Below are 12,255 nucleotides of genomic sequence, written 5' to 3'. Positions count from 1 at the left end.
TCTTGTGGAGAGTCTCATTCCTTTGTATAGATCTCTCTATTTTATATAGATTTTGCCTTCAAACAATCCGTGAATATTGGCTTTTATACCGAACCACGTAAATTTTTGCGTCTCTCTTTATTTATTTTTATTTGATTATTTATTTTATTAAAAATATAATAAAATCAAGTATGAGGTGATTTTGGGTTTCATTTCATTCCAACAAAACAAGGTAAAATCTCAAATCAAAACAATGAAACAAATCCGACACTAGGTGGTAAAAATGAACTACTATTCTGGCTCGGGTGCAAGCATAGTCGTAACCACACCATATCTGGTTCGCGATTATCCCACCCGCGGTCGGGTATAATACGATCGTGCAAACAAACACTCCGAAAGGGTGAAAAGAAACGGAGGCTAAAGAAACGGTATCGCCCGATCCCATCGCCTCTCCCTAAACAGTGTTTCGAGTTTCATCTGAAAACCAAAAAAAAAACATCCTCAGAAACCCCAACAAAAGAAACGCAGGTTTCCATATATAAATACGATCCAACAATAGGTAAACAAATCAGTCTCCCCTCTTTCTTTGTTCATATTGAAGTTCAAACTAATATTTGCAAGTACTGCACAATTTGCTATCAATGCATGATATATTAAGGTTTTGTGTTTGATGATTTTGTGCTTTTGCTCTGTTTTTTTTGTCAACATATAATATAGGTGAATAGGGCAAAGGAATGCATTATATCAAGTCCGATAAAGATAGAGAAAGAATAAAGGGTTTGCTAAGAAGTGGCGAGTTGAGGTCAATGAGGTGGGTTTGGCAAGAAAAGCCGAAATATTTAAGTTCCCTTTGGTTATCAGGAAACAAAAATAGATGTCAATAGCTGATATCTTAGACCTTTTTTTCTCAGTAATTTATTTTGTTTTTTCCTTACTTAGCTGATATCTTAGACCTTTTTTTCTCAGTAATTTATTTTGTTTTTTCCTTACTTTGGAAAGACCAAATGCGGGGTTCGTTTTTGCATCCAAAATGAGGGTAGGGTACATGGAATGGAGAGGGCTTTTGTATGCTACTTTTGTGGTTGAGTGAACATTTTTTAGGATGCAAACTGTGCTTTGTGATTTATAATTTTGAGTAGTTAAGATATAACTGCGTTGAGAATGCAGATCAGAATTGAGGAAGTTAAGATGGATGATTGACAACAAAGGTACAAGTTCCATTGTAAATATGTTTGTTAAAGTTGCCATTGGTTGAGGTCTGGGAAGAGTGTTCTAAGATGGGTTTGGTGCACGGGACAAGGTTTACTCTGCAGGGGTGGGTCCGAAGGGCCCTGACTTGGAGAGGTTCCCCGACATCAAAAAAAAAAAAAAAAAAGTGTTCTGAGATGGTTTAGCCGTGTGCTACTGATACTTATGAGCTATGAATGTAGGTTGAAGAGAATAAAAAGCATCATATACGATTTGGCTCAAGGTCATGCTAAAAGATATGATTTCCTGGGATGTAAGGAAGAATATGGCTTTTGACTAGAGCTAAACTGTACAATTCAGTAACTTGGATTGGGCCCTGGTGAATTGCTTTGAGTTGTACTTACCAAGCAGACAAAAGGCGGATAAAACATTGCAGGATTGCAGTAAGTCATTAGTTTTGGGGAACAAGTAGACAAAAGTGTTATGAAATAATTCTTTTATGGAGTACAGTTCTTATACTTGGCTTCAACTAGAGAGTATACAAGACCATTGCTTCTAATAATTGACAAAATTTTTCATAGAAGTATGAAAGCTTATTTTTGCTCATTTATAAAAAATAATAATAATAATAATAATAAAATCCAGGAATTAACAGCATAATAAAATAAGAAACAATGAGAAGGGTGAGAGTAGAAGTTCTTTTGTATAATGTTTCTTGGACATCACAAAAGTTGCAGATTATGACAACCATTACGAGGATCATGAACGACTAGCTACCCAATTCCTTTGCTCAGATGTGTTTGTTTAAACTTAAAATCCAGAAGCACGAAATGTCATTGTTTATAGACTTGTTAGGATATAAATTGGGGTACACAGTAACACAAACCAGAACAAATATTTTAGGCATTTTGAGAATGTTTCCTGGATTTCATTGTTTAGGCCATTGTTTCTTGGATTCCATTGGTTTGTTCCTCTTGGATCTGATCTTTTTCATCTCGTTTTTAGAGTTTCTTAAACTGAGTTGAACCTTAAAATGCCATTTTTAAGGGAAACTGCTCATCTTCAAAAACAAAAATAAGATAAAACTTATTAAAATTAAAAATAAGAATTCTCTGTGTGCTGTTGTCTTGCACATCTTGCACTTAGATCTAAATTTCTAATTAGAAGCCATATAGTTGTAATTAGACTACGAGATTACATAGACAGAGTTAGCAAATGATATTCAGCACTGTATTCAGGATGATTACTTTAAGACTAACAATGTTTTATACTGCTTGATCTATTTTTTATTTTATTTTTTATAAGTCTGCTTGATCTATATACATTCAATTATATGAAAACCATTAAAAACCAAGTTTTGAGGAATCCCAAGATCAAGAGAAGTATATCCATGTTTTGTAGCAGGTTTTTCTATAGCTGTTTTGTCCAACTGTAGAGATCACCTAACCGAGTTTTTATAACCTTTTATGGTCTCCTATTAACGTCCATTGATTTTCGGATTTCACATTCATTTTTATGTAAAATGAAACCGTTATAGATTATCTGTAACAAATGGTAGGGACCAGAACCCACTTCATGGCTATGGTTATCTGCTATGTTGTTTGTTTTTATAGGAAGTTCTAAGAATTTGCTCAATTAGATATATTGCAAAGTTGGTAATCTGAGCATAGGATTTAATAGGAGGATCGAATTAAAAAATTCCACCTTGGTGTTCTCCTATTATAACTTGCTCATTTTGTTCCCTATTTTTAACCTAGTTTGGTGGTATGCAGTTTTCCTGGTTCAAATTATGCCATCCGAATCTGATAAGTGGGGATGGAAACATGTCAGTGTGTTTGGTGGGTTTGACAAGGGAACTGGTACAAAAAGGTGGAAATGCAATCACTGTAATCTACGATACAACGGATCTTATTCCCGTGTTAGAGCTCACCTCCTTGGGTTCACTGGTGTTGGGGTCAAAAGCTGTCCAGAAATAGACAGGTCTTTGAGAGAAGCATTTCAGATCATGGAGGAAGAGCGCCTTGCACGAAAAAAGGAAAAGACTTCTGGAAAGCCTGCCAAGCGCCTTCGGACTTCACGACCAAGTCTTAGCAGTGTCACCAAAGAAGATGTTGATGATATTGTAGCAAGATTTTTCTATGCTGATGGTTTTAATATGAAAGTTGTGAACTCTCCTTACTTTCTTGAAATGGCAAAAGCCATTGCTGCCTTTGGCCCTGGGTATGAACCTCCAACAAGAGATGAACTTTCTGATTCTTATTTAAGTAAAGAAAAAGGAAGGATTGAAAAATCTGTGGCTCTAGTTAGGGAGTCCTGGCCTCACACAGGATGCACAATGCTGTGTATCAGCCGCTTAGATAGCTCATTGGGTTGCCTCCACATTGATATATATGTCTGTAGTCCAAGGGGACTTGCCTTTCTGAAAGCAGTAGATATAGATGCGAATGATGATAATGTGTTCCCTGGTGCCCTTACTGATGCAATTATAGAAGTTGGGCCCACAAATGTTGTTCAGATAATCTCACATTTGGGCCCAGCCTGTAAATCTTCTGAATCCCTTATATTGTCAAAGTTCCCTCACATTTTCTGGTCTCCGTGTGCATCACACTCTGTCTGCATGCTGATGGAAGAAATAGCTGAATTGGAGTGGGTTAAATCTGTTGTCGTGTGTGCTAAGGAAACCGAGCAATGCATCATGTTATATCAACGCTCTTCTTCAGGTATTTTGATTCAAAACTTGGAAGGGAGTTCTGACCTGCTTTCTACCAAGTTTATACCATCCTATGGCATTGTCCAGAGGATTTTTCAGCTAAAGCAAACGCTTCAAGAAATAGTTGCTGGCGAAGACTGGAAGCAATGGAAGCTTTGCATTCCAGAGGACATTGCAAGTATTGAAGCTGCCATTACTAGTGATGATTTTTGGAGCAGGGCTAATTTATTCTTGCAGTTATGCGAGCCTTTTTTAAGTTTCCTTGCTACACTTAATACTGATCGATCTGTGATGGGTGATCTTTATGATTGCCGGGTTCAGGCTCTTGAAGCAGTGAGAAGCCAGAGAATTGATAGTCTCTCGAATCTGTTGGAGGAATTGATAGAGAACCGATGGGATGTGTTATTTTCTCCTCTTCATGCTGCTGGTTACGTACTTAATCCTAAATATTTTGGTAAAGGTCAAACAAAGGATAGAACTGTAATGCGTGGTTGGAAAGCCACTCTAGAAAGATATGAGGGTGAAGCTACTGCAAGACGAGTTCTCAGAGAGCAGCTTAGCTCTTACTGGCGACTAGAAGGATCCTTAGGAGAAGAAGATGCTGTGGATTGTAGGGATAAGATGGATCCGGTTGCTTGGTGGGAGAACTTTGGTTTCGAAACTCCCCACTTACAGACACTAGCAGTGAAAGTTCTGAGTCAGGTTTCAAGTGTTGGAATGTGTGAAGAGATATGGCAAGATAACGATTTCCCATGTCGAAGAACAGCCAACAGGTTGGAAGTGGAAAGAGTGGAGGATCTTGTTTTTGTTCGAAACAACCTTAGACTACATAGCCAAAGGAATGGGATTTCAAGATCCCCATCTTTTCAAAGGAATCAAATTCCAAGCAGCCCATCTGGAATTAAAACGTGGGATGTTACTCGTCTTGATCAAATAAAGACGATATTTAGCATTCATGACACGTCCTGATAGCTTGTAAGCCATTTCTATTTTGCTGCTGAAGTTAGTGGAGCCTTGGACACAAGTTAATTACTTGTTGAAGATGATGCCAGAGTAGCAATAGATTCCAGAGTCTTGAAAAGGTGAGTGGCATCTTTGCCTATATCTTCAGCTTAAGCAAGATTGTTGGCTCATAAACTTGTCTTTAGAAATGCTTTCATCCTGAATTCGTTTCTAACTTGAGAGTAATAACTAACATATTACGCAGGTTCTCATAACTAGAATGAGAAATGTTTGGTCTACAATGAGATTTTATAAAAGTAAACTTACAAACCGACAAGATTTGATATGGTACATCTGATTGTAAATAGTTTTTTATTTTGTAAAGTAGATGTAACGGATTGCATTAAACCATATCATTTTCTAAGCTTGCTTTTGTAAAATCTCTGTATAGATCTAGCACTTCTCAAGTGGGATTTGAGTAAAGAAATAGATGATTGATTTAAGAAATGTGCAGCTACCGATCAAAAAAAGAAATGTGCAACTCCATAAGGTTGTATTTCTCTTGCAGTAGAATATGTTGTACTCCAAACATTGCTTTGCACCCCATGTCCCAAGGACCCAAACAGATTTTTATCCATTGACCATAATTGAATTTCTTGTTAATATGGCATTAAAATTTGATTTACGTTATCGATGTGGAAATTGATGGGATCTCATTTGCGTAAGGCCCATCACCAAGCCTAATATTCTTTGCTAAAGTAGTAAAAGCACTCCTAATCCTCTATATATATATTTGTATGTATGTATGTATGTATGTATGTATGGATGGATGGATATAAAAGAGCAAATGAAAAAAAAAATTCTCATTTTCATGTAAGCTCAAAAAAAATAAAATAAAGTAGCATGTTAAAGAAGGCCCCACATGATGAAGAACTAGTAAATGAATGAAGGCATTGGACATAATATTTGAAGACTTAAGATTAGATATTAATGCTGATTTGGAGAAAAAAATTATTTTGATATTGAAGAACTTCTAAAACATGGATTATCATATTTTAATATGATGATCTAAATTAAAAAAAAAAAAAACATTGCTTACAAAATATTATCAGTAAATTATTATCATCATTCGATAATTAAATATATGTATTTTCATATCAAATAAATGAACAAATATGTAGGTTTATTTTGCGCATAATTATAATACACATTGATTTTCTTTTATTGGTAAGTTACATACATATCTATTTTAACTAAATTCAAGATAATATTGAATTTGACCTTATTCTTACAAGAAAAATTATTCTCATCAGCTACTATTTCACACCTCACACCCTATGAAAAACATTCACATACCTTATAAAAAACAACTCCACATCCTATGAAAAAGTTATAAGCGTGGAGTGTGAGAGTGAATAGTAGTTGATGCATAGTAAATCTCATTCTTACGAAAGGAGTTTTTTCTTGGAATCAAAGCTTATTAACTTAAAATATTGTTGAAAGAAGTGCACTTGCACCGATTATGGTACTTATATATCATGTGTACTGGTGGGAATGGGAAGTGGGTTTTATAAATATCTTCTTTAATGATCTTCACGAGGGGAAAAATGCCGTTCTTTTTCTGCAAAATTTAGAGACTTTGAAAATCAAACCTAACTTGCTTTTGCAGTAGATGGGGAATAAAGTGGAAGAACTCATAAAGCATATATCAAGCATACAAGCAAGGAAATGTGGCAAAAACAAAAGGAGAAAAGGGAAAAGAAAAGGAATTTAAAAATAAATAAATAAAACTTTGGCATTCCCAAAAGAGAATCATAAACTCAAAGATGATTCAAAGGAGAGGTATTGGGTCTCAGTGTCTAGGCAATAAATATTTGGTAATCATTGGCCCTATTTTCTTAGTGAAATCCATCTATTTTCTTTTACCATATGGATTTTACTACACCCTTTTTTCTAACTCTCTAAAAGCAGTGGCCATGATTATTGATTCTCTTCAGTAGAGATCAACATCATAACCATATAATAAAGTCTTCATATCAACAGAATAACAAATGAATCATAACTAGTGCAGGTGACATTTGTATCAATGTCAAAGCTATATATATATATATATATATATATATATTGTGAGATCAACCAACTCCAAGAAATGCATTGACCATTTCTCTTCTTAAGAAAAATGGTAGTTCTTGCTACAACCCAATTGATAATATATATATATATATATATATATATATGTTTATATATTTAAAAAAATGGTAAGAACTACCATCTTGGAAAAACTAACATTTATATATATATATATATATATATATATAAGAACTACCATTTTTTAAATATATATACATATATATATATATATTTGGAAAAAAATATACTAGACCTTAGCCAAGTTGCATCTTCTTTTTTTTTTTTTTTTTAATTTTTTTATCTCATATGTTTGTTGTTTTACTTTACTGACTTTAAATATTTCATAAAGTATGGAAATGTTTTGTTAATTTTCCATATTAAAGAACAAGTCCATGCATTATAGAATTTGTTTTCTATTCCTTTTTAAGAAACATATATAAATCCCAAAGACTAGGAACTAAGGATATAGAATAAGATGTCGAAAGGATATAGAAGAATTTGTTTGATCAGCTCAAAATCATGCATATAAAAAGGAAAAACCAAGTAAAAAAAAAAAAAAATTATCAAACATTACAACTAGATCAATGACAAAAACATAATATTAGGAGTAAAACATTAACATTTTATGTCTTAAGGTCTTCAACTTTGTTTGTAAAAATGTCTTAAATTAGTAGCCTCGTTTGTTTTCACAACTCTTCTCAACTCATTTCATTTAATCATTACAATTTTTTTAAATTCTCAATAAAATAAACAATTCAACTTTTCAAATCCCAAAACAAAAATAATATTAAAAAATATATTCTAACAATATTTTATTCAGCTTTTAAATTTAATCTTAACTCATTTCATTTTATCTGTAAAAATAAACGAGACGACCTCTTTTAGATTTAGAGATGAGTTGAGATGGTTTTAGATTAGTTGAATAAAATATTATTAAAATATTATTTTTTAATATTATTATTATTTTGATATTTGAAAAAGTTAAATTATTTATTATATTTTATAAAAAAATTTTAAAAAATTATAATAATAAAATGAGATAAATTAAGATAAATTTTACATCTAAATCGGAGTTGAGAGTTGCACCGACATTTGGAAACGTAGTTGGATCAAGACTCCATGATAAATGACAAAACATTTGTTGGTGGCTCCTTATCAGATTACTTGACCCAAAAATGCTGCTTTATAATTCCCAGCATTAAATTTTTGTCCAAGTTGTTTATTTAAAATTTTAAAAAAAAAAACCCACAAAATACAAATGAAAATAGAATCCAAAGATTTGAATATATATATATATATATATATATATATATATATATATAATATGTATGGAGTGTCGGTTGGGAGAGCAAATGCAAAGTCCTGGCTTGTTCAGAAAAGCAAAGGTCGCATAAAAAAGAGCTGTTGATAGAAGCTTCACCAGCATCTATCTTCTTAATTAATTTGCAGCTTTTTCTTTCCTTTTTTTTTTTTTTTTTTTTTTTATGTTTACTTTTGTTTTTTCTTACAAGAAACACATGCAAGATCAGAGTCTGTTCTTTGAAGCCCACTTCCTGATTTTTGTTTACAGAATTATGGTCAATGTCTTTGCTTTCAGGCCTAATGTAACATGATATTCTTAAATATTTTTAAACATCACATTCAAATATAAAATATTTTTTAATTTTTTATATAATCATTATCAAAACACAAAATTCAATACGACGTCTAAACAAAACACAAAATTAATATAAAAAATTTAGAAACAAAAATAATATTTAAATAATTTTTTTTTTAACTTTATGATACTTTTATTCAATTTTTTTTCTCATTTTTTGAAATCTAATAATCTAATAAAACATTTTAACTCAAAGTATTTCAATATTATTTACAGATATTTTAAGTGTTCAAACTAAACTAAAAAGAAAGATCTTACCATTTGGTTTTACCAAATATGTCCATAATTAGCATTTACTGAATTGAAAAATATTAACAAAATTAAAATTAAAATTAAAATTAAAAAAAAAAAAAAAAAAAAGATCTGAATTAGAATGGGGTGTACTAATTGGTAGAATATTCCACCACGCAACCACACTCAAAACGTGGAGTTCACATGTCTTTAACTTTTGGCACATTATCCCTGTGATTACCTTCACCTTCCCCCAACTATCGGAAGAATTCTGAACTAACAGCCAAAAAGATTGAAAAAAACAAACAAACAAACAAACAGAGATAAGGATTAGTCGATTTGGCCTTTAACAGTACCCCTAACATGAAATGACTTTGGCTTATATTACTGATTAACACTAATACCATACTTAAGCTTTAGAATATTAAGGGGTATATATGCCTTTACATGTCCCTTACTTAATTATTTTATTTGTGAGTGAGTATTCTACAAGTTTTCCAAAATATCATTCCATAAGATTAATTATGTTACACGATTAGTGATTAATTAGAGATCCTCTTAATCGTTTGTCCGAAATGGGATACCAAAAGAGTACGATTCAAGTCTCTAATTTCAGGATAAAGATCTTCTCTAGTTCTCTGTCTGAATTGGATGGTTGAATCGAAAAAGAGATAAATATTGCATATGAATCTTATAATATTACTCGTGTATTATATGTAAATATCACGTTAACATTTAGGCTTCGTTTAGAACTTTACTTCGTTTGTATTCAAAATTCACATCAACTCATCTCATCTTATCATTACAATTTTTCCAAATTATTACACAAAATATAATAAACAATTCAATTTTTTCAAATTCTAAAATAACTTTCTCAAATTTTCACATAAAATATAATAAATAATTTAACTTTTATTCTACTATTCACAAACTATTTCAACTCATCTCTAAATTCAAACCACTCTTAAATCTATCTCAACTCATCTCAACTCATTATTATAACTTTTTTAAATTCAAACATAAAATATAATAAACAATTTAATTTTTTCAAATTCTAAAATAATAATAATATTTTATCATCTTAACTCAACTCAATTCAATTCAACCCAATTCAATATCTAAATGCAAGCTTAATGATATGTCTTTCCATATTTGAATTAAACAATTCATGAAGAATTGAAAATGAGTGAAATGTCAAAATTTGAGATTTGTACCCCCACACTTTTGCAAGAATTTTGAAGCACAACCCAACTTCGAGCCTCAAAATAGGCATGGTGTGCAGCTAGTGGTGCCTGTGTCACTGTATTATATTCCATACAAATATTAAAGTACCTCAATTATTTCTGATTAAGCAATATGGAAGAAAAAAAGGAAGAAAAAGTACCAGAAAATGACACATTGACAGACAGAAACCCTAGATCAAGGTTGTTTAGTAGGCGGAATTGGTACGCATGGGTTGTATATAAATTCAATTGGCTCTTTTAGATAATGATATGATATGAGGTGATTTTAAATAAATTAAATAAAATATTATTATAATATTATTATTATTTTAAAATTTGAAAAAATTGAATTATTTATTATATTTTATATAAAAATTTAAAAAAATTATAATAATAAGATGAGATGAGATGAATTAAGAATTTTTATGTTATCAATGGTTCACATGATGTTTAGTACTCCACTTTTGAAGTCAAACATTCTTGGAAAAGATGGCAGCAAATTAGTTTTTGAAGGGAAACAAAGAAAAAAAAAACGTTTAAATAATGAGTTCTTATAGTTATGGGTGTAATCGGTCCGATTTTAGATAAAATTTAGGACCGAATCGGTATGTACCGGTTTTGTATTTTTCAAAACCGATTACGCACCAGTTATCCTCCTAAACCGATACTTCCGGTTTTACCGGTTTTCGGTTCGGTCCGGTCCGATTTTTTGATTTTTTTAAAATATAAATTTCACATTTGTTATTAAAAATTTATTTATAAAAAAAATGATTTAAAAAAATATGTTTTATACTTTTATTAATATATTAGACTATATAATAGTATTAATATTAGACTATTGATATAGTTATAAGTTATATATTAGTATTAGTTATAAACTATATATTTAATATTAGTATTAGTTATAAACTTTTACTAAAAACTTGTAGTATTAATTATAAGTATAACTATAGTCATTAGTCTATATTAGACTATTAGTATTAGTTATAAATTTTTAGTGATTTAGTATTAACATTTTATGTAATAATTTATAAATTATAATAAGAAATTATTTCATATATGAATATATATAATTATATATATTATATATAAAAATTTCACATTATACATAATATATAAAACTTATATATATTAATATATATATATATAATATTTTATATAAAAATTATATATACAATAATACAAATATTATTTTATATATATATTTTTTATCAACCGGTTCGGTCCGATCCGGTCCGAAAAATCTTAAAACTGGAACCGGATCGGAACCGGCCGGTTTTCACATTCTAAGAACCGGTTTCGGACCGGACCGGTTCAAAACCGGTAAAACCGGTCCGGTCTGGTCCTTTTCCAGTTTGAATTTACACCCCTACTTATAGTATGCAAGTTTCGTATAATTTAAAAAAAAATAAATACATATAAGATTTATATGAAATTTTTTTTTTTAATAATAAATCACATTTTTCTCAAAATGAGTGTACAAGCTTGTACACCATAGAATTGTATATAATAAGGTTAAAAAAATTGAGTTTAAGGCCTAGTTTGTGTATTTACCTCACTACTATTTATTATTTTATTATTAATTTTTACATACTATTTATTACTATTTAATATTCTATCATTACTTTTTTATTACTATTTATAAAATACCTCACTACCTAAACTCAACCTTCTATTTTGGGTTCAATCCTCAAGAAATTAAAATGAAATATTTGATAAATTTGAAATAGAAAAGTAAGCATCCAAAGGCTTAAAATAAAGGAGGAAGAATGCAAAATTTTATTTCTACTCTCCACTAGAAAAAATAAAATAAAATGTATCTGCTACGTTGTTTTTATCTTTTTTTTTTGCAAATTTTATCACCTTATTTTTTTTTTTTTTACTTTTCAAAGATAAAGACAGAAAGAAATCTAAAATTTTAATGAAGTGTCTCATCAAACTCAAAAAAAACACCTCACACATCAATGTACACGTGGATAGTATCTCAATCTATTGAAGACAAATTAATAGCTTTAAACTTATTTAGCATAAGAGTGTTCAACACATTAATTGATATAAAAGTTAAATAAAATATTATTTTTTAATATTAATATTATTTTATAATTTAAAAATATTAAATTATTTATTATATTTTATATAAAAATAATAATTAAATAAGATAAGATAAAATGAATTAAAAAATATCACATCAGTGT

General features: G+C 30.3%; 1 protein-coding gene across 6 annotated transcripts; it reads left to right on the top strand.

Annotated features, from left to right (window-relative positions):
• The first annotated feature begins 406 nt into the window (after window positions 1-406).
• Window positions 407-5,230, top strand: LOC121241232. 6 transcript variants are annotated; one of them, XR_005935687.1, is made up of 4 exons: window positions 420-538; window positions 697-790; window positions 2,998-4,959; window positions 5,085-5,230. XR_005935687.1 is itself a non-coding variant. In XM_041138917.1 (3 exons), the coding sequence occupies exons 2-3, from the start codon at window positions 714-716 to the stop codon at window positions 4,844-4,846; spliced, it is 1,926 nt and encodes a 641-aa protein (XP_040994851.1). In that variant the 5' UTR covers window positions 420-538; window positions 697-713; the 3' UTR covers window positions 4,847-5,230. The 6 variants fall into 6 exon arrangements, 5 of the variants coding, with proteins under 5 accessions (XP_040994854.1, XP_040994853.1, XP_040994856.1 ...); XM_041138917.1 differs by having other exon boundaries at window positions 2,998-5,230; XM_041138921.1 differs by having other exon boundaries at window positions 522-538; window positions 2,940-5,230.
• Window positions 5,231-12,255: the final 7,025 nt, after the last annotated feature.

The sequence above is a fragment of the Juglans microcarpa x Juglans regia genome, chromosome 7S, assembly GCF_004785595.1.
Source record: "Juglans microcarpa x Juglans regia isolate MS1-56 chromosome 7S, Jm3101_v1.0, whole genome shotgun sequence".
Lineage (NCBI taxonomy): Eukaryota > Viridiplantae > Streptophyta > Magnoliopsida > Fagales > Juglandaceae > Juglans > Juglans microcarpa x Juglans regia.
This window is presented reverse-complemented; position numbering and strand designations above follow the sequence as displayed.

Bases quoted from the DNA above. Each gene is read 5' to 3' on its own strand.
- LOC121241232 (XM_041138917.1), top strand. From the start codon at position 714: ATGCATTATATCAAGTCCGATAAAGATAGAGAAAGAATAAAGGGTTTG. The intron at 791-2,997 runs GTGGGTTTGGCA...GAAACATGTCAG, and splicing joins GGCGAGTTGAGGTCAATGAG to TGTGTTTGGTGGGTTTGACA.